General features: G+C 37.2%; 1 protein-coding gene across 3 annotated transcripts in view; it reads right to left on the bottom strand.

Moving 5' to 3' along the window:
- The window catches only part of MBD5 (methyl-CpG binding domain protein 5), a 447,015-nt gene that overhangs the window by 24,996 nt on the left and 398,475 nt on the right, over nucleotides 1–23,544 (bottom strand). For 2 of the 3 annotated variants that reach the window (XM_043576637.1, XM_043576638.1), the window contains 4 exons: nucleotides 20,496–22,631; nucleotides 7,306–8,331; nucleotides 5,461–5,672; nucleotides 497–1,705 (listed from right to left, as the gene is read on the bottom strand). In XM_043576637.1, coding sequence (XP_043432572.1) covers nucleotides 497–1,705; nucleotides 5,461–5,672; nucleotides 7,306–8,331; nucleotides 20,496–22,631 — 4,583 coding nt within the window. The remainder of the gene's footprint in view (nucleotides 1–496; nucleotides 1,706–5,460; nucleotides 5,673–7,305; nucleotides 8,332–20,495; nucleotides 22,632–23,544) is intronic. The other variant, XM_043576639.1, reaches the window with a different exon arrangement.

Here is a 23,544-nt window from a genome sequence, read left to right as displayed (position 1 = left end):
TGTGGCTTCCAGAAATGGCTGCAATTGCACCCTGGTTTGGCCCTCTCCTCAGCAGTATGTGTCACATGCGAGCACATGGAGGAGACGCTGTCCCCCGGCACTTCCTGTTGCCCTACCTCTGCCACACCCGTGGACTCCAAAGGTCACCAGATTTTTTTCCCAGTCATTGCTACTTGCCTTCATCCTCTGGGTATGGAATGAAGAGTTAGATAAATGCAGGGAAGGAAGGCAGAATTAACAAAACTCTGGAAATCTGGTTCCTAGGTTACAGGCCCTTGTGGAATCTATGAATGCTTCACAACTCACCCCTTGATAGGACATTTTGGTGACTATAACCATCCCCTCTTCATTTTATGCTCCAGAAGTTTGTGAGACCTCAATGAGTCATGAAGAATCCTAATTTCAAATCCAAAGAATCCAAAGTGATGATAACATAAAATAACAATTGACATCTGAACAAAGGTTAGTATTTGACAATGGATAAAGATTGGTATACCTTCCCTTCCTCGGGGCTTTGTTGACATGAATTGTGAACGTCGTCTTCTCTTACTAATTTTCCAGGCCAAGAAGTGAGTCCTTTGATTTGGCCCCAGACCAAGTCGCCAACGTTGAACGTCCTTGGCCTATAATGTATCAACTCATTTGAAGAAGGGGAATCTGGATTCCTTAGGTCATCTTCACTACTAATGCTCTTAGCGTCTGAAGGGCTAGGCACACACCCATTAATGCTTTTGGCATTAAAGTCTCCATTGTAATGGATGTAGTCTTTGACTAGAGAATTTTCCAAACTATTTGAGGAGCTTGGAGATTGCTCCTCTAGGACCAGGTCTTGCCTTGTAGTGCCCAGCAGCTCTCCAAAGCCCCGACTCTGTCGAGGTCTGTTCCCATTAATGTGTGCGCATCTTTCCACAGTGTTCTCTAGTCTCTCCTTAAAACTCATCATAGTTCTTTTGTAGTTATTATACCTGAAATTTTCCTCCAGAATTTTATCCCCTTGACAGTTTCTTGGTGGTAACAGTACCGGGTGCTGTTCCCCAGGCAGAAATGGCAGTGTGGAGACATTGTTGGACCTTTCGTGACAAGGACTACTGTGGACATGGCCTGGATGATCTAAGAATTCCTCACACTTCCACCTGTTTCGCTCCCCTCCAGGGCTTTGCTCCCCATCCCACTGTTTTTTGGATGTGTGGCAACTTGCTGACTTGAAATATTCAAACCCATCTCCTTCATTTGAGTTCTTTCCATGGTCCAGATTCCTGGGCAGCCGAGCCCCTCTTGCATTCCTTAGCCTACCATCATGATCGACACTGCCCATGTTTCGTCCATGAATGACTGCACTGACAGCACTGGGGAGACTTAATGGGTCACCAATCGAGGCAGTGAAGGCACTCATGGCACTCAGAGCTGGAATGGGGCTGATCTGAGTTGTACTGTTGACTGCAGTGGTGATGACAGCCTGCACTCCTTTGCTGGCTGCATCAACCACTGCTTTGTAAATGGCATCCACAGAAGCATCGCCTGGGCCGCCTACAATGAGGCCGTCCTTCACCTGCTGACCAAGAGATGAGTCAATCCTTGGCTGCAACTCACAAGATGGATCTTGGAAAGGTGGAAGTGGGGTGTTTGGATTCTCAGGAAGAGCTGTGAGCCCCGGCTGAGTGCTTATTCTTTTGTTTAGGAGAGCTGCATCTTCCTGCATTCTCACCTTGAAGAAACAGACAGGAAGCAATGAGAGAAAGAAAAGTCTTTAAAGACCTCAAAGAGAAAGACCATATTTTTAAGATTTGCCAAAATGCAAACAAACATAACAAGGAAGGAAATATAAAGGAAGAGCAAGGCTCAAACATGAAATAAAAAGTCACTGTTTACAAGAGCTTGGGTCCCATTTCTTTGGTTGAAATCATTTCACAGATTTTTTTTTTTAAAGAAATCATCATTACCAAACATTCTTTAGCAAAGTTACAGGTGAGGTGGTTGGACACAAACTGTTTTCAGGTGATGACTCCACCCATTTACCTGTCATTACAGGTTTTGCAACTTGGAATTCAAAGAGAGAAACAAGTCCATCACCAGCACTGCTCGAATTACAAAGGGAACCAAATTTTGAAAAGGATTTCTCACTCACTTATATTTCTACTGAAATACAACTAAGCTCCCTCCCTCTCTCTCTCTCTCTCTCTCTCCATATATATATATATATATATATATATATATATATGAGTATGATATATATATCATATATATATGATGTATATATATATATATCATACTCTTTTCATAACAACAAAATGTTTCTGATATGACACTATTTTTGAAGGTTTCGGATAGAACAGTGACACCTATTCTTCAATCTTACCTGGCTACTGGCTGGGGGACACCCCTCTGCTGTCAACAGTGTCAATGTCTCTCTATAGATGTGACTGTTAATTGGGAAGAAATGAAGGGAGGGAATGCCCACTAGATAAGAATATGCATGTTCAGGACAGGAAGGATGATGCAGTTTGAAAAAGTCCCCAAGGTTATTCTAATTTCACCAACCCCACCTAAGAATTGCTGCTTCAGACCCTTGACACTTCAATTTTTCCCCTCAATGATCTCTCCCTTCTTGTCTTCACATCCTTTTCCACTAACCAGAACCTGGGATCCATCAGCATATCAACCACTCTCTTGTTATTCTTCCCCTGTCTACACCTACCAGATAAAATCTCAATCTGGGATCATTTTCACTGCCTGCTTATCTGTATCCACAGTGAGGTTGCTGAGTATCTGTCTAGGAATTCAGGGCGTTCAACTGCAGCTGGGGGCTTATTGTTCTCATCAATCCAGTGACCCTCTAGTTAGGTACCATTCTCTTTCACAGCCATTCAAATCTTCATCCACTTCTTGAAGCTGGCTGCTTACCATCTCTAGCACTATTCTTAGCTGATAGCCTTACTTAACAGAGAAAATGGAGTTCATAAGGTTAAGAATTCTCATAGTTCTTATATTCTGCTACTCTCTGCCCCCTGGCAGGACACACTTCTCTGCAACTATCTATGCCCCCAATCCAACCCTGCTTCCCAGCGTAAGAGAGCCCTCTTCTGCTCTCTGAAGGTAAGTCCTTCATTTATGCTCTGGATCCCAAGGCACTCCTCAGGGATCTTACCTCATCTGTTATCCCTTGTCTTCCTTATGTTCAATCTTCTACTTTTCATTTTCATTTTTATTTTTCCTTTAGTATACAACCATGTGCATAGCTTCCATATTCTAAAAGTTTGCATTCAACCTACGTCTGTTTCTCTTATGTTCTTCATAGTCACGTTTTTGAAAGAGTAATCCATACTCTTTAATCCTAACCTTTTCATCCCTCCACCCACTGCAATCTGTCTTGTGCTCCCATCACCCCACCAAAACTGAATTCCACCATCACTGGTGATGTCCTAAATCTAGTGGATTCTCTTCAGGCTTTATCTGCTTGTTTGAGATTCTCAGTGACATGGCTGAGCACTTTCTCTTCCCTTCTAAATTTATTTTATTCCACAAGATGTACATGGACATATTCTCATTGTCAAAATAGATAAAATTTTCTTTATCACTACTCCCCACCCAAATCTGACTTTCCCATCCCACTCTGATCCCATTTTCTTTCTCAGAAGTAATCAGTGCTGGAGAGCATCCTTGCAGACACTTATTTTTAATACATTAAGGTGTTTAGGTGTATAGCTAATTTTCTTTCTTTCCTTCCTTCTTTCACATAAATGGTTTTGTACTTTAGTATTGTTCTATAATACTACAGTATTGAAGTCTTGCAATCTTGTGGATCTTTTCAAATCAGTTATATAAAATATACCTAAACCTACTAGTACTAGAAAGAGGGATATACCATAATATATTTAATTATTTCCCTACTGATAGACACTTAAGTGGCTTCTAATTTTTGCCACCACAAATAACGTTGTAATGAACATTCTGGCATGTGCCCTTTTGTTTACATTTGAAGATTTCTCTAAAATAGATACAAAGAAGTTGAACTTCTGGGTCAAAGGGTAGGTATATTTATTTTTTACGTTATTTTTGAAAAATGCTTATTTTTGAGAGAGAGAGACCATGCACGGGTGCGGGGGTGGGAGTGGGAGAGAGAAAGAGGGAGACAGAGGATCTGAAGTGGGCTCCGTGCTGATAGCAGGGAGCTCAATACAGGACTCACACTCACAAACCACAAGATCATGACCTGAGCCGAAGTTGAACGCTTAACTGACTGAACCACCCAGGCATCCCAAGGATATGGGATGGTAACCACCCAGGCATACCCAAGGATAGGTATATTTAAAAACCTGATAGGGGCACCTGGGTGGCTCATTTGGTTAACTGACTGACTCTTGCTTTCAGCTCAGGTCATGATCTCACGGTTTGTGGGTTCAAGCCCCAAGTTGGGCTCTGTGCTGACAGCACTGAGCCTGCTTGGTTGGGATTCTCTCTCCCTTTCTCTCTGCCCTTCCCCTGTTGGCTCTCTCTCAAAATAATAAAAGAAACTTAAAACAAAAACCCTGATAAACTGTCAAGTTACCTGGATTTGTATCAGCATACAATTTGTATCAGCATACAATCAGACCAACAATATCTCTAAAAGTCAGCAAGGAATATCAATCAATCTGATTGACACATAAATGTTGTAATTTGTCTAACTCTGATTACTCTTTTCATATGTTCATTAATAATTTATTTTTCATTTTCCGTTCATATCTATTGCTCATTTTTCTATTATCTATTTCTATTTCTATTATCAATTATCTTTTTTCTTCCTGATTTGTAGGAGCTCTTTTTGTGTAATGAATGTCAATTACTTGCCATTATTATGCAAGTATTTTCTGCCAGGTGCCACTTGTCTTTAACTTTGTTTAAAATGCCCTTGATCATATGGAGATTTTAAAGTTTTATGTATTCAACCTTATTACTTCTTTTCTTTTTGACCTCCTGATTTTGTATCTTACTGAAAGAACCTTCTCTGCCTCAAGATTATTAAAAAAAATCTGTATTTTCTTTTTATATTTATTAAGTGTCATTCTTTCCATCTAGATCCTTAATCTATCAGAAATGTATTCAGCTTGTAAAGATAAAGGAAGGTGATGTGGCTGAAGCCAGGGAGAGTGGTGAGGGCAGAACTGGAGAGTCAGGCCAAGCTGGCATGTTAAAGATGTAGATTTCAGTCAGGAGAGCAGTGGAAACCACCAAAGGGTTTAAGAGGATCATATGATCAGTTTTTACTGTCCACTCCAAAAGGACCACTGAGAGGCCTCAGTCAAAATAAAATAACCTTCACACAAAAGACTGGAATGTTTAACAATAGTCATTCTTGGGAAATAATAGTAAGTGGACGTGAGAGGGCACATGACCTCCTTTTTCTGTCTCTTCCCCCCAGTTAAGTATTTTAACAGACCTAGACATTGTTTACTATTTGAATAACCCAGGGAAGGAGAGTACCTGAAAGTTCTGAAACAGACAAGCCATAGGGTTACTGTTAGCCGGGCAAGGAATTGTGGGCTGTCCTTGAAATGCTTGCAGGTTCTGGTACCCCTGGAGAAGTTGCTGCTGCGGCTGCTGATTTGGAGGAAACATCTGATTGTTGTTTAACAGCGACTGCAGATGAGTCAGTTGATGGTTATTCAATGTATTGTTTATTGAGGACATGTCACCTATAGTTTGAAAAACATAAAATGTAAGTCAGTGTGACTCTTCAGAGATCCTATGCCTATCTATGCACCTGAGGATTCCTGAAACAAAAACTGAAAACTGCACTTGGCATGGTCATTCTTTTCTCTTTTTCTCATCAATGTCTTACTAAGTGGTAAACAGAGAGTATTATTATTAATTAATTTTATCTTTCGTAGTTAGTTTTTTGACTTTATGTCCTGGAGACACTACTTAGTTTTTGCTCTATCCATTAGCCAATCATTATAGATTGAGCTTCAGTGTTATAAACTCCTTGATATTATTTTTGTTACAGCACCTAAAACTAAAGGTGGAAATTAATCGTAAAATGTTTTAGTAATCATAAGTATCTGAGCGAATTATTAAAATGAGTGGATCTGATCAGGCCTTGTTAACAAAATTTAGTTCTCATGCCACAGTCGTCAATAAATACCACCAAATAAAATCAGATTTGGCCAAGGAATATGTATATTGTTTTTAAGTAAAAGGTTGGTCACCTAAAATTAAAACTCTAAAGAAAGCTAATAATACAAAAGAATTCATTGCCATAATCATTAAAAATGAATATTATTAAATCAGATGGGATTAGTCAACAACTAAGTTCATATTCATAATTCAAAATTAACTTGTTTTAAAATTACATTGAAATTATCTTGAAGACAATGCCATTGAAATTGTCTTGTAACTTGAAATATGTAAACCTGTGATGTATTTTAGGTTATTTAACTATTGATTTTGACACCAAATAGAACTAATAAACTATAGCAAGTAGTAAACTATAAAATTAGTAAACTATATTCTAAAGGTGTCCATAAAATCTGGAAACATTATTATTAATTTTTAGGTACTGCAGATGCCCTTTTGACAGTGTTATGTGTATGTGCCTCTTTCCAGACTTTCTGGATAGATCTCTGCACTTAATATTACAGCTATCTGCATCAGTCAGTTGGATATACTTGCATTATTTTCTAACTTTTTTGCGATAGAATAATATACGTGAAGGATTTTGTTTTTAAGCCACAAAGTTCTAAGGAATTATACTGGCTGAGGAAATCTAACAGCAGCTATTGAGACTGTCTGTTTCCTTGAACTTGAGCAAAATTTATCTTTGGATGTTTTTATGCCTTGTTTCTTATTTTGCTGGATAAGCATTTACTTTTGTTTATGTAGGGGTCACCTGGAAGAAACACTTCCTCAAACAGTTTCCATCCACAGTGCAGCCGCTCATACTAACCCTGTGATGCCACACCAACTAAAATTCAAATAAGAGTTATTTTTATGATGGGCCTGTGCTTTATTGTTTGGAAAATAAGACTCTACTTGGCTTAAGAGAATGATAGGTAGGTTAAGTTTAAGTGGCATCAGAATTAGAAGATCAGAGAAAGCAGATTAAAATGTTATTCAGTACTGCTAGAATAGGGGAAGAGGAAAAAGTCATTTTCATGTTTGTATAACTATGGGTGTGTGTGGGTGTTATTATATTTAGTTCCTTAAGCAAGCTGTGACATAACAAAAACATTTTTAAAAATAGTGTGACAAAATGGAGTTTTTAAAAAGGAGAAAATAGAATTAGAAAAACGTTTCTTTTGTAAAAATTTGTGAAAAAATTTAACTTACCAAGCAGACCTGTCCCCAGTAGAGGGTTAAGTAGCTGTGGCACCACAGAGTTACTGTTGAGTTTAGCTGGACCAGGTGTATTCCCAGCATTATTAGATATATTCAGCAATGTTTCTGCCATTGACACCACTGCTGTCCCACCAAGTGTTGAGACAGTCAGTGCTGCCACTGCTGATGATGTAGTGGTTGTGGTAGTGGTTGCCTGGGAGGAAGTTGCTATGGAAACCTCTGGATGATTAGCGGTGTTGGCCGATGCTGAGTTCAGGACACCTCCCAACAGCTGGGGATTCAAGGCCATTAATCCTGAGGCCCCAGTGACAGCTGGGAGGAACAGGGGGTTAAAAGTAGTGTCACTGCCTGCAAAGCTCGGTAAAGGGTTCCCCAGGGGGCTGGTTAAAAGGGTCTCAGCTCGGCTGTTCTCTGACTGATTGCTTGGCAAATGGTCTGGTGGGGCTGTCATCTGTGTTAATGAGGGTAAAGGGGTATTTTGCTGTTGCAAAAGATCTGAGATGGTCAGATTGAAAGATGGCAGGGGAAGCATGGCAGCTGCTTGGGCTTGGTTCTGAAGCAGGGCTGCTAAGAGCTGAAAGTGAACAGGCTGCAATACCTGCCCATCCATGTCACCGGAGAGAAAAGCTAAAGCAGCGTTTACATTCGGGTTGAGAAAACCTAAAGGGTGGAGGTTGATCTCAGACTTGCCTTCTCCTGCTGAAGGCTGGAGGATATTTAATAGATTCTGGTTTAGGAGATGCTGTTGATTCACTGGCAAAGAGATAGGTAGAGAACTGAGGAGGCTGGGGTTCAAGGGGTGTGGAAGATGGTTGTTTGAAGTGCTGTTGGATGGAAAATGAAGTGCGTGCTCTTGGCCAACATAAGGAAAATCACTCCCAATAGGCAGCTGACTCTGCAGTGGGTTTCCAGCTGCGGTGGTAACTATGACGCCATCTTGAAGAACAGATGTTGTCTTTGTGATGGCAGGGTGGCTGGTGCCAGCTATGGCTATGGAGGATGATGGTCCTGAACCGCCTAAAATGAAGAAGAAGAAGAAAAAACACTTATTAATTATGGATGTTAAAGAAGACAACCCCATAAAAATACATTAAGGTATATTTCAATTAATTTGTTACACACCACCTTTGGGAATTTAAATCAGATTAATTGTAATCAGAGATGATTTGGCACTGTTTAATAACACTTAAATTTAACTCTATACTTCCTCATCTACTTTGAAAATAGGTATATTGAAGAAGTTTAGAAATATTAAAAAATATTAAGAAATAGCTAACTATTCTGTCAAATAGCTTGCTTTTCACAAAGTGGACAAGGTGATGAAGACAGGGCAATCTGTGCTGTAGCTGGTAGACAAAGGTAACAAGGCTTTATTTTTCAAAATATATTTTCATTTAAGAAAATGTTTTTGGTCTTTATTTATAACAACCTTCCTTTTAGTGAAAAAAAACCCCTAGAATATACATGAGAGTATAAAACAAAATAAAAAATAGCTATGGAGATAACTATTAATATTTTAATGTGTAGTTCTGCAGGCTTTTCCCACCTGTATGTATATACATATGCAGACATATATACACATATTACATATTTTAACAAAAATGGAATCATGCTGTTTTGTAACCTTTTTCTTTTATCGATAGGTTTTGACTATCTTTCCATGTTAAGTCGTGTTAACTTTAGAGCCATTTTACTACTATCATGTATGAATATACCAAAATTTAATCAATCTACAGTCATGGATATCTGATTGTTTACAATCTTTTACTGTTGTAAGCAACACTATGGTAAACATTCTTATTAACTCATCTTTGCCAATATGCTCAGTTATTTTCTAAGGATAAATTCTTAAAAGGGGAATTCCAGGGACAAAAAGATTTACATATTTTTTAATATGAGTACATATTGTCACACTGCCCTACAGTGAAGTTGATCAATGCATATTCAACTTACATTTTCATAAACAGGGTATGGCAGTGTTCATTTCTTACCAACACTATGTTTTATCATTTAAGAACTTTTTGTCACTGATAGCATAAAGATACTCTGTACTTAGGATTCCTTAAATCAGACCAAATGCCATCACCCAAATAGCATTCTTAATCTTGAAAGTCTTACGCTTCAGATGAAAATTCAAGGAACTTAATATTTAAAAATATAAAATTTCAGTTGCTTATTATAATCATTTTAGTTGTTCTCAATCCAAGCTGCACAACAGAATTACCTGGAGAACTTCAAACAAACAAATAAACAAAAACAATGCCTGGGCCTTATCCCAGGCTAGTTGAAAGCTTGTCTCTTAGGGTACAGCTTGAGCAGTAGTATCCTTTGAAATCACCCCTGGTGATCCAGATGCACAAGGGATGGGGTGAGAATCACATTCTGTTGAAAAGGAACCTACAATCATTGTTTTCATAAAAGGTCTTTCCCTAAAGAGAAGCATTATGTAATATATGCATTCATCAAATATTGTTACAGGCTTATGTAACATGTATATGATATAATGAACAACACTAGTGTTACTGAAAATCTAAAATAATCCAAACACTTTACTGCTGTGCTATGCCATCAAAAACTTTATATTTGACCATGTTACCATTGAGACCTTGTCTAAATACATATATGCAGAAATGTTTCCATAGTTGTAATAGTACTACAAATTTTATATGCTTCTTGTTTTCTTCTAATGGAATAACAGAAGAATTTTTCCTTTTTGGTATATGGAAGTTTGCATGAATATTTTTAACCTTGTAGTCTATGGATCGATCATATTTGTTGACCTATTCTGATAAAGTTTGGTATTTATATTTTCATCATCGTATATAACACAGGGATGAACATCTTCTTGCATATGATACTTTGCTACCTTTGAGTTTTCTTTAGGAAAAACTGGCATGATTGTTGTGAGAATCAAAAACAGGTCAGTGACAGGCTTGTAATGTCTAAAAGTCTACACAAATAAATGGAGTTATCATTGTCAGCATTATTATTTACATTAGTAGCTGCGGTTAGTAGTGGTGATGTAGTAATAGTAGTAAGTATAAATCAGTATATCCAACACACCTTATAGAATATCTCTATATTGCATGACTTTGCAATTTTTCCCAGCTGTCATGTCAGTTTTTTTTTTTAAGTTTTCAGTGTTTCATTTAAAGAATGAGATTTATAAAAAATCTGTTTAAAAATATATAAGTATTTATAAACCTTTATCACAAGACAATGACTATGTGCACAATGAGTAGAGTAAGAACATATCAAATACTGAAGGAAGCATATGGTATACAATTCTTTAAATGTTAATTCAGCTTTGTGATTAAACAGTCAACACCTTAAGCATTTCATTGCTTCGTAAAGCTTCCTATTTCTGTAAGTGGCAAAAAAATGTGCTTTATTTGCATTTTGAAACCATGTTTTTAAACAAGCCAATAACAACTCTTATTTACTGGTAATCGCTATCTGTGGCCATTTTTTTCCCATCTGCTAACCAATAATGACATATTTAAATGTACAGATCACTGTTCTTTTAACCACAACCAGAGCACATTTTCAAAATACTCTAGCAAGACATTATAGATGTAGGGTTTCCTTAGAGTTTACTATTATTAATATTTTTGTCTTGTTTTTTAAGAGAGAAACATCTACATTTAGGAGCCATTTGGGGACATTATTCTAAAAGTTCTTCATATAAATATTCTTGAGGAATGACAATAAAGAAAGTATGGTTGCTCTTGAGGAATGACAATAAAGAAAATATTACAAACAAGAAGGTTGTGGACATCCCAAGCTTCTTAAGGGTAATATGTGGATCAAGGCCTATTTTTTATTTTCTCTAACTTTCAACAATGAGCAGGAAGGCTCTGTTAAATAAAAGGATAGAAATGGTGATATAAAACAACCACAAAAACAGCTCCCTGCCCTTTCCTTCAGGAACTCATTGTATAGGAAAAGTGATAAACACACAAATCTCCCTGTCTTTCTTTTTCCTCTTTCGATACACATTTATTGGGAGCTTATATGAATCAGAAATGTTAAAGCTCTGTTCACAGAGCTAGTGTAACTATAATGCAATATGCTAAGAGATTTGACGGATATACAACAAAGGGACAATTGGAAAACTGAAGGTGTGAGGGTAAACTAAGCAATGCTAACATTTGATCTGGGATTTGAAACTGGAAAAGGAGATAGAAACAAGGTCATTAGAAAAAAAGAGAAGGAGATAATGAAGTGCATGGAGGATAATAAAGTACATGGAGGTACATATCCTGAAAACAAAGAAACTGACCAAAAATATTGTATGCTGCTTTTCCACACACACCTCCCCTCCCACCATGGTTAAACCTATTGCCTTAGACAAGCAGCACAGAAATTTGAAATTATCTTTCTAAACCATTAAAGGCAAGGATCACTTCTTATTTCTGAGACCTAACATGGTCTCTAACACACAGTTGACATTCCAAGAATGTTGGTTCAGTGAATCTATTAAGAACATAAAACCGGCATTCAACGTCTAGAAATCAGAGCTTTTGATGCTGTGTGTGTGGCATGTGTGTATGGGAAGTAAGGGAGAGGATACCATCCATTTGTGGATAAAGTAAAAACTGATTTCAGTATTGGTCCAAAGCCAGGAGGTCAGGGACAGGAAAGGAGATGGTTGGAAGGTGACAAGTTACTTTAGACTCTCACGTGGTCCAGGGAGTTAAAATCACCTTACAGAGGAAGAGGCACATTCCAAAGTATTCTGAGTTAGTTCTTAAAGTCACTCAGAAATGCTTGGGGTCATCCAAAGAAGACCCTGAATTTTTATATCTGGAGTGAAATTGGAGATTGCTTATTTCTGAGCTGCTTAATCTGCTTAATAGGCACTCTCTGGCAAACCTACTTCACAGTTCTGCATAAAAACCATATGGTCTCTTGAAGCACATGGAAAAAAAAAATGTTTTCTTAAAGATGAATTTTTTTTCCAGCCAAGATGTTTTGTGCTTAAACTAATGAAAGGGACAGTTACTAAGTTCTTTTAAAAAGCAAACTATTCACTAAACAATAAGCAGTTAAATAGCCAAATGGCATCTGGAGCCTGGAACAAGTTAGTAAGTTGGAGAAGTTCTTTAACTGAAAAAAAAATGATTATTTCACACCAGCCAGCAGCACCATGAACTGGCACAAATTCTTTTTCTCATTGTCTCTGTTGCTTTTAATGAAGTAGGAGATGAGACTGAAAAGTCACCCAAATAAACTTTCCTGGGGTGAGGTCACGTGCCTAGACACCCAATCAGAGGTTGAGATAAACTGGGACAATCAGGAATTGACACTGTTAACCTTCCCAGTGGGGTAGATTTCCAGATGTAAACAGTACTCTTCGCATACACATATAATTTATGACGTGTGTGAGTGTATATGTGTGTGTACACACAGAAGTAGCACCAGTAAAATTTTTAAAGGTTTTTAAAGGATACTTTCCTATTATTACTAGTTTCATTCTTGAGATGTTTTTTTCTGCTTCATTTAAAAATTTTTTTTGCTTTTTAGAACAAAGGTAATATCTACTTCTTTAGATTTATTTCTCTTGTCACCAATATTCTTTAAGGAAAGTCATTGTTTACATTATGGTAAACTCTTCTATGGTCGGCTCTTAAGTATTAATATTATTGTACATGTCTTTGTATGCACACAAGAGATGGCATAAAACTTATACCAAATGGATCAATAAAGTGCTTTTAAAATGTCATTATACCCATTTGATCTATATCCCCAATTTTGAATAAACACTACTTTATGCTAGAAAAATTTTTTCAAAGTTAATATGCCCAAATACTGATTTTTATCTATAAAAATTTAAGAGCCTAAGAGATGATTCATATAAAAGATATGCCTTCACCATTTGACCTTTATAATTTGCTTTGGCAAGTGTACTTTAAATGCAAACAAGGTCAACGGTAATCCTTAATAAAAATGAATGCTTGTAGAAACAAGAGGAAACATCATGCCCTAGTGAGTCTAATAAAATATAATTCACTTTTCAATCCTATGGAAATAGTAAAATTTTCTCCTCTATATTTAAAGGATTAATTTAAAAAATAAATAGAAAGATAACTTGTATGAGAAGTCTAGATCTTCCAACAAGACATTATTTTCCCAAGCCTTACTAATGGCATTGTATATGTATTTATAAAAATATATCAATTTCTATCTTTGTGCTTTGGATCCTGATGTAAATTCCTAGCATTCTTTTAGCAGAAGTAAGCAGGAAGACCTAGGGGCTGGTGGTTATTTGCTCTGTAAAAGGAAGGGAGGGAGGGGGACCCCAAACCAAAGCATTTAGAGAAGAATTGGGGGTAAGGGATCAATGGCAGTATCTAATGAAATGTTTTCCACCCTTAACAGGGCCAACCTGCTGGGGAGGAAGAAAACAAGTGGAAGGGATGCTTGAATACTGGAATATGAAGTTTGAGTCATGACTGTATCAAGATCAGTCTTGTGGTGGTAATGGTGTCAGGCAAAAAAAAAAAAAAAAGTGAATTTGTGTGTGTGTGTGTGTTACTGATCATTTGTTTCCTTAACACAGAATTACTCTTAAACTGTTGGAGTAAATGCAAAAATGCTTGAAATGTTTCAAGTAACAAAGTTTTGGTTTATTTTTAGAAATGCTTTTTATCACATGATAAAAATTTTTATTGTAAGGAAACCAATTTTGAGAAAAGAGGTTAAATCCCTAGCTTGGTGGGATTTCTGCTCTCGGAATATGAGCGTAGAGTAACACTTAAAATGTTTCAATATTCCATTCAGAAGTTTTATCTCCTTATTTTGTTTAATGAGCAGAGTAAACTGAGTTTCCAAGTTATAAGTACAGTTAACTTTGTGTCCTTCCATTGTATACTATTTTATCTGCAGTGCTAAAACAGTGCTTAGCACATACTAGGTGCTCAATAAATATTTGTTGAGTTAATTACCTCATGAATATTCTATGACAGTTTAGACCTATTTGGGGCTGCAAAACCAACTTAGTGTGCCCCAACCAGTATATTTTGATAAATGAAATAGAAAAACAAAAGAATACATTGTATATCTAGGGCACTATTTTGTGCAAACTGTTTCTGCTAATTTATATATATGAGTGCTAGGTCATGTTAGTAGGTGATAAAATCATTTCAGTGGGCCATGACTGTCTTAGAGAAAAAAAAAGAAAGAAATAGAATACGACAGGATAAGATAGCATGGGATCAAAAAGATCAGAGTGCATCACATATAATTGTTTCATTTTTGGAAACTTTCGTTATAAATTAAAAACATATATCTAGTGGATTATAATGCAAGTTAATTTCTTACTGTAGGAAGGAAGAAGTACCAAAAGGCTGAAAACATTGCTTTAGAGTCGGGCCTCTGAGTTGCTCAACTTTGTGGGGAGTGGTTTATGGAGCTGTGCTCCAGCAAGCATGTTTGTCAGAAGAGGTGTCCCTGTGGAGTTGTAGAGCACAGGAGCTCTGCCCTAGGTTATCTATGATAAATACTCTCCCTTGTACCTGTACCCATGGGTCTTGGACAGATATTTTGAAATTTCCTGGACTAGCTCTCACTGAGGAGTAGCTCAGCAACTCCTTCACACTTCCGTTGTTCCATTTTTAATCTGTAGAAAGGTGGGCTGTTACTTTGAATTTGCAAGTATAATTCTTACAAAATAACTTTTAGTCTACTCTTTACTTGACTGGATTAATGCTGTTTGATGTAAGTTCCTATAAAGGAAGAACACTAAGATTTATCTAGTACTACATGCATGTGGAAATGAAATCTATTTTGATGATACCACAGGAATATTTTTAAGCATTATTTTTAATGAGTCAAATTTGTGTAGAGTGAACATCACTGCCTAGAATTGGGTACTTTTAGAAGCTGCATCAGTGTTTTCAGACCACTTGATTTTAGTAAGTAATAGCTTAGGCATGTCCTAGAGAACTGAAGGATTTCTAGTGACTTCATAAATGAGTTTAGTGTATTGCAATGGAATAAAATTCTCCCAATTTGCACACTGGGACAATTTATTTCTTGAAAGGTACAAAATAGATCATTGAATCAGCAAACATATCACACCACTCTGAGTTCTGTCTTCACCTTTGATTATACAGACTCAATGTCTAAAGTCAAACATATTTTAAGTCCTTCTTTTGTACACAAGGAAACATTAAGCCTGGAATATGTAAACAAACAAGTGGTGTAACCCTGATAATAGGAAACCTTCTTAAACAGCAAGACATTGTTGTAAAAATATCTTACAGCAAAGAAGAAATGGCTCATTTTGCAAAAACTTAACTGAAAGAACAGACATAGATTTTTATCACACAATCAAGAATTTAATAGAGTTTTGGTACTGGCTAAAAAACAAAGCAGAAGGCAACTTTTAACTTAGAAGCCTTGTGCATCAGAGGAGGGATAAATTCTAGGCATTTAATGTTTGGTTGCAAATACTGTCAATAGCAACTATTAGTAATTCATTCACAACCTTAAAGGAGCCTTTGCCCTTCTTCACTCCACATTAGTCTCTGTAAGACTAGAAGATTATTTCCACACAAACGTCACGTATCCTGAGAGGGCTAATAACTTACATAGTACAATCCATCCGTGAACATTTTTATCCCATATTCTCTTTGCACCTGTAACTTCAAATGTAGGGAATGACAGTTTCCCTTTATTTTCTTTACTGGCATGTTCTGAGAATAAATAAATACATAGAACATAACACCAAGCTCATTGCTTTGCAGTCTGTTACCTAAAGTGTTCTTTTGTGGTCTCTATTTCATTTTCTTATACCTACCATATCAATGGCTGTACTGAGTTTCAATCACATGCTTTTTGTGCTGAAAGAAAAAACACTTTCTTTTCCAGAGTTTTTAAAAAATATATATAAATATCCGTGAACATATATTTATTCATAGGTTTATTTATATTCTTGTTAGTCAGTGTATCTCTTTAAGAGTTAAGGCAAATAAATGAATTATTTTCTCTTCTGGTATAAACTCATACTCTTCCTCTTCAGAGGATTCTATTTTCCTGTGTTTAGAAGAGTTGATTAAATGTTTTTTACTAGAAAAAAAAAAGAGTATAAAAGGGGTTTTGAAGTGAAAAAGTTGTATTTAATGACTATCACATTGGAGAAGGTAAGGTTGTTATTAAGTTGGTTAGCAGAGTAGTCTCAATCTTTTTGCTTCTTTGAAATTGTGAAAAACCACAGGGCTACGGTAGGGATAAGTTGTCCCAGGGACACTGACAGGACTTGGTCCTCTGCAGAGGCCAGGGTTACTGGCGTGTGTGATCTTGTTCTATGGCCAGCAGGTGAGCAGCGGTCAGAAAACTGAGGAGGCACAGGCCTGATAACATTTGCCAGTCAAGGGCACCTGATTTGGGATTCCTCCCTGAACCAAAACCCCACAGGACATGTGCTGGAACCATTTAAATGCTGAAACTTGGCTCTCTTCATAAATGGAAAGTTGCTTTAAATGGACACTACTGATGGATTTCAGAACATACCTGCATTCAACAGTTTGAGTATTTGAACTGAGAATCAGAACTTTGGGGTTTGGTTTGCCAGACCCAGCCAGGCTTGGCTTTACAACTTGAGGAATGTCAGCAAGGATCCTACTGGTCATTTTCTAAATCTGTTACATGGAGATACTAAGCTTTACTTGTAATTTGAAATCCAAAAAGTGAATAGAAACCTGTAAACTTTACGATGCAAAGTGTTCAGAGAGCTTTAATGGAAAGGCAATTTCAAAACAGCAAATAGAATTAATAAAACCTTGCATAGTCTTAAATTTTAGAAATATTTTCTAAGCATTTTATGTTTTACCTGATTTTTTTTTATCTCAGCCTCCAATTCCCATATTTGAGATGTGATACAATTTTAAATGTTTCCCATGGAATCCACATGTAGGCCTAAAAAAATCAGTATCTGGGTTGTTTATAATAGAAAAACTCTCTTTAAAATAAGTTTCTGACAATAAATAACCAATCAAATTAAGTGTTCTCAGAGCGAGTGATTTCTCCTCTTAAAGTCTTACTGTAACATTTTTGAGTTGCTTAGGAGAGTGGAAAAGGCACTGGGTTAAGCAGGTTACTTGAGTTGTGTCCGGGCTCCGTGACCAGAGAGAAGAGTAGCACTATGTTACCTGTGGGTTTCTTTCACCTTCACTGTGTTGTCATGCTCGGAAGGGCAGAACTAGCATCTGCATAGGTGCCTCCTTCAAAGGTCTACTGACACATCGCCCAGTAGAAAACCCATTCTTATCTGATTGAATGAGGTGATACAAATTCATTAAAATGAAGGTCAACAAATGTGACTCACAAATGAGGGGCAGTTCTCTTGACAGTTTGGACATTTCATCTGTGTTGACACAACATCCTAGCATCAGAGTACAGAGAGAAGGCAAAAATCACTGACCTTTGTCTAAAAGTGCATCAAAAGTTTACAAATGTGGCTTGTAACATGCACTGATGTGTTTTAATGTATTACCTGTTGGGTATTTTTAAAAATTTTGAAAGTGAAACATTCAAAGTTTTTTTGACTACTGAAGTTTTTAGATGAAGAACTTACACAGCTGGGAAGAAAATGGATTTTACAATCAGATGAACCTGAGTTCAAATTTTAATTCAGTTATGCACGAGTTTGGTCAATTATTTAAATTCTCTGAAGTTCAGTTACTCATGTGTAAAATGGGGGCAATAATACCTTATACTTTGGAGAACTACACAGATTAGAAATAACATAGGTAAATCACTTGGCACGTCATAAGCACTCGATAGCTATGATAGCTATAAGCAACATTTTAAGAGTAAAATGTATTTTTCTTCCAATGTCTTATTGGTATGCTAGGGCTACGTAGCAGAGATTATAGGGATAGCTGTGACGGCCACCTGCTAGCTCACTCTGCATGCCTAGCCTTGCTACTTATTTCATGGATGAATAAATGTCAGTGCAAATAAATATTTAGGCTAAGAAATTATAACGACAGTGCATTCAGTTGACACAGTTTACTGTGTATCAAAAAGAAACATGGAATTAGAGACGTTTTCAATATTCAGCTCATCAAAAGAGTTACAGTAATTAGTAAATCTACCCATTTTCACAACCAGCTGCACATCAGATCTATGTACTTTAATTAGTATTTAATTTTATTAGGTTTAATATTTTAAAACTTCTTACTGACCTAGATTTTTTATCAAAGTATATGCTTTCTGTTAGCTTACACATGATTGGTCAAATCCATATCGTTACTAGACATTTATTCTTGTACAATTTAGCTATTTATATGCTAACACTTTTCTTAGATTAATAAATTTTCAACCTGTGTTTGACACTCCCAGCACTGGCAATCCAGATCTGATGCTTTACAGAGGTTCATGGAACAAGAAAATACATGTCCGAGACTATATAAAATAAGTCTAAACTGAACATTCAGAAGAAACAAAAATATAAATAAATGTTGGTCTTTTCCATTACGGATGAATTGAAATACATCATTAATAAAATATATACACTTTGCAATATTAACTCAGACCTGAAACAAAGTAAGTTGAGGTAAGGGGTATCAAAACGTAAAGATATATAATACAACGAGACTAATAATGTCTCATCTAAATGATTGAAGGCATGCTTAATAAATATGGTATATTTTTAAATAGTTACTGATTTCATGTCACTTTCATCTGCTAAAAGCATAAGGTTAAATTTTCACTTTTGTGGAATTATTTAAAAAGGTATATGAGTCATTGAAAAGTTGGAAGCCCCTTTGGAACAAGTATCCTGTTAAACACATAAAAAATAGTTTCATGAGATTCTTTAGACTAAGAATATCTAGAAGGCACTAATCGTTTCAATTATCTTCTCCACCTCATATTCTTTTTAACACAAGAGGTCAATGAACAGTTCATTAAATACTGACATCAAAACATAAAACAGCACAAGTTGTGGAGGATGGCAGGTGTAAAGAAGTGATGCCAGGAAGGAAAACACTCAATGTTACTACCAGCAACAGAGACATGTAGGTTCTAATGCTTTTCCAGCATGACGGTAGAATACAGTCTATACATATCCAAACAATATCTTGTTATTAAAAGCCTCAGCAGTTTTCGCATTTCCAGTAGCAATCTGGTTTTCAAAGCCCGTTGTATTCATATCTGAATAATATTGTCTCTACAGTTATCTTTTGTTTCCTCCCTGTCATTTCCTACAAATCTCTCAAACCATTAGTGTTGGGTTTTGGGTATTCTTTCTGAAATACTTCCATGGTGAAATTTTCTGATGCCTCCATGAATTTACCTCTTTAGTGCTTCTTTACTGATTTTTATAACAATTTCTGATGACCCTATTGCACAAAACACAGTTCTTTCTAATGTGTCTACTTTTAAATAAATTGGTCTCCTTCATTATAGTGGATGAAGAGATACAATAAATTTGGGTTCAAAACCTTAATGTCAATGGTAAAAATAATGGCTAAATTCTACAAGAAAACTGTAAAATAATTTCAAGATCAAAAATTCTGGAAATCAGGTTTTCAAGCCTTTTTTATTAGAAAACTTAAATTATTATCTTTTTTTTAAAGGGAGTAGCCAATATCCATTTTTGAATTTTCTCAACAAATAATAATAAAGGATAGCAAACTAGGATAAGAAAACACATTAGAAGGCAGCTTTCTACTTCATACAACTTCTAGTTACCTTTCCTATCCATTTACCTATTTCTGGTCAGCAGCAAGAACAAAAATTCTGTTTATTTTTGCCTTTTTGGGTTTTCCAAGATGAGCATCATTTACCTGAATACAAACAAAAGCTAGGGGAAACGCTTTTCTATTGGCATAGACCGAGTACATGTCTCGTGAACCAGGAAACCCTGCCTTCTATGGCTTCTTTTGTAGTTTAGAGTCCAATGGTTATACAACCAACCGAAAGTCAAACAAAATTCAAAATGACAGATTGACAACAAGTAACGGAAACACATGGAATCCCCTTGGTTGTTATTTTTTCTATTAGACAAATCCCTAGCATTCTGTAAATAAAATTATAAATACTAAAGAAATGATGACAATTTCACAATGGGGAAAGGATCATTTCTTATCATAATAAATATTTTGGTACAAATTTTAAAAAACGTAGAAAAGTTTAGTACCTTGGGGTACTTTTTTCTAATAAAACCATACCTGCTTCAGAACTTGTTTGATTATAGCTGCTAACAATGCTGTTTGGTATCACTGGAGTGGAGGACGTTGAAATTCTTGACTGAGGTGGATTGGGATGTAATGAATTTCCTAAAGCCATGCCCGACTGACTGAGCATCCCACAGTTCCCGCTAGCCTGAATCTGATTTATTAAACCTGCAAGATGGTGGTTTGGGACTGGGCTGTTACTGTGAACAAAGTTAGTGTTTGCATTGTGGCAGTGCACGGCTTCCCCTCTCAAAGGTATGTTCTGTGTCAGTGAATTCTGAAGAGCACTGGAGTTCATATTGGGATCTGTAAAATGCAGCTGGTTAGCAGAGCAAGGCAAAGCAGTATTTGAGCCCCCACAACCCGGGGTACTATTGCTACTCAAGTGAGAGCTTTGACAACTCATAGACTGTAGTAACTGAGACATTGAACTGATGGGAAATGAACCCTGACCCTGCTTTCTTAGCAAGTCGGGTCCAGGTTTAGGAACTGCAGAACTATCCATTTGAGACTGTCTGAGCAAACTCAACACTGTGGTAGGTGGCTGTTTTCTTTTCCGCAATGAGTCTTTTTGCTGAGACATCAGCTTATCTCTTAGTGCTGCTCGACCACTTTGCCCTTCCCCTGTTGGGAGAAGCATGTTGGCAGTAGGAGTGAACATGGTGTTTAAAGTGCTATGTCCTTCAGTGTTGCCACTGCCAGCAACAGCTCCAGAATTGCTACTGCTGCTACAGTTGTTACCAGCAAGTTTGTTTTGATTTGCTAGCTGTGCTTTGGCTGCTGCTGAGAGTAAACTACTTGCTGGAAAGGAGGCAGCATTGTGCTGGTTCAAGATCTGATTTAAAGGCATTCCCAGCAAACCAGGCTGACTCTTTATGGAACCACTTCCGGCAGATGCAGTCGGAAAAGCTGCACTGCTTGGGGAATTTAGTACATTACTCATTCCAGCAATTAATGGGTTAGGGATATCCTTGTACTGATGGTGTCCATCGGACTTGGTAGAAGGGCTTGATGGCATTGATGGCCTTGGGGACCCTATTGTTGACCTTGGTGACCTGGGTGGAACCTTAATACCACTACAAGTGGCCTGGGGTCCTAGAGGTGGCATCATGAAATTTCCGTGATCTGATGATGTGGAAGATGAGCGTGATCTTTGGGGCGATGCCTCAATCCTTCCAATTCCAGTCCCCATCATGTGCACTGGGGATGTCACTGGAGAAGGGGACAGGGAGGTTGAAGCTGAATGCTGAACTCTTTGTATATGACTCCCATGATTCATATGACCAGGTTTTACGGTTGGCAAAGGGAGATTACTTGGCAAAGGAACAACAGCAGGAGGCATGCTTACATTCATCACAGGTACCTGAGAGTGGACATTTGAATGGAAACTAGTTGGATTAATGATAACAGGGTTCTGATTCACCGGTTTACTGGGAATAGGGTCAAGAATGCCAAGTGGATCTTTCTCGGATGTTAATGGCTTTTTCTGAAGAGCACAAGAAGGTGGAGGAGGGGGAGGTGGGCCTTGGGGTGGTTTGTGGTGGAACATTGCTCGTGGTATTTCCATATTAGTTGAAAAATTACACATTGGTTTTTTCATTACTGGACTCTTTGTAGTCAAGGTTGGGGAAAGAGGTATATTAGTCCTTCCAGCCATTGCACAGGATGACTGTACGGGAGAACCGTGTAGCATTACTGAAGGTGGAGAAAGAGGAGTCCTATTTAGATGAATAGGACTAGAATTGGGAGCTCCATGAAAACCAGGATTATTTCTTGGGAAAACATCAGGGCTTCCAAGTGGGTCAGTCCTTGGAGAGATTGAGCCATCTCCATATATCTGGGAACCTGACGATGCTGGGCTGGGGAGGCCTCCATGGCTGCCACGGAATGGAGATTTCTGTCCGTGTTCACTGCTGCCCAGTCTCTGCCGGGGGTAGATGGGGTGGAGTTCTTGTTGCTGGCTTCCAGGCAGTTCTTGTACATATAGCCTTCCCATGGCATTGGATGATCCAATCATTAACTTGAAAGGATTCTTACATTCAGGCATTACAGAATTTGTAATTCCTTCATGCGACTTATTTCTTACAGATCTTGGAGTTGCTGCCCGAGAAGGTACTACTGGAGTTGCATCTGGTGTGAAAGAGAGAGAGAGAAAAAAAGAATTCTGTTAGTAGTCTCAATTCTTTTGTGTTGGCATGGGGGAGGGAAGGAAAGGAGGAAATGAGGAAGGGAGGGCATCTGGAAATAGAAATTTTCCAAAAGAAGCTGTGACTCTATGCGATTAAAAAAAAGTTCTGTACTCTAAAATAAACTTTGATGGAAAAAAAAATGCACACTATTCTCACTTAGTTGACCAAAAGTTCTCAATAACTGCTCATTGTGCTTGTTTACTTCTTATCTGTTGAGAAAGGATGGGGATCTGAATCAGTACATACTGACATTAGCCATCCTAATAATATTTATAATGTGAAGACTCAAGATTGACAGCCCATACAGAAATGGCAATGTTACTATCTTGTTGGATTTGAATTTTTTAAGAACAGGGTTACATCAGAAAATTAAAATCTGCATAGCATAGTTTCTTATAATTTAAATGCACGGCCATTTTCACCAGAAAGTGTGTTACCCTATAAATCTTTCTGTTTCCTTACTGAAACTTCCTCAGGACAGCTACAAAAACTCTTCCTTATCTCACCATTTTTACTGTGAGAACAAAAGAGTCTTAATTTTTGTGAATTAAGTGGATGGGGTTTTGAATCTTTTAAAATGGGAGTGATAACAATAGTGAGGGCAGTGATACTGCAATCACGCTTAACTTCAGCAAGTCTGTAACACTATCCAACACTGCAATTTCTTTGCCCTTGATCAGCCATTACTGTAAAAACAGCCTTAGTCAACCAACTTAGGCAAAACATTGCAATTCTTTTACTAGGCTGGAATTCCTATGCAAAATTTACTCAGAATGCTAAAATCTTCAGTACTGGGTTCCAATCGAGTATTCTCTTTTTGCAGAAAGCATCGCTCCCTCTCTGGCTTTTTGGAA

The sequence above is a fragment of the Prionailurus bengalensis genome, chromosome C1 (assembly GCF_016509475.1).
Source record: "Prionailurus bengalensis isolate Pbe53 chromosome C1, Fcat_Pben_1.1_paternal_pri, whole genome shotgun sequence".
Lineage (NCBI taxonomy): Eukaryota > Metazoa > Chordata > Mammalia > Carnivora > Felidae > Prionailurus > Prionailurus bengalensis.
Note: the sequence above shows the minus strand (reverse complement) of the source record. Positions and strands in the feature narration are given on the sequence as shown.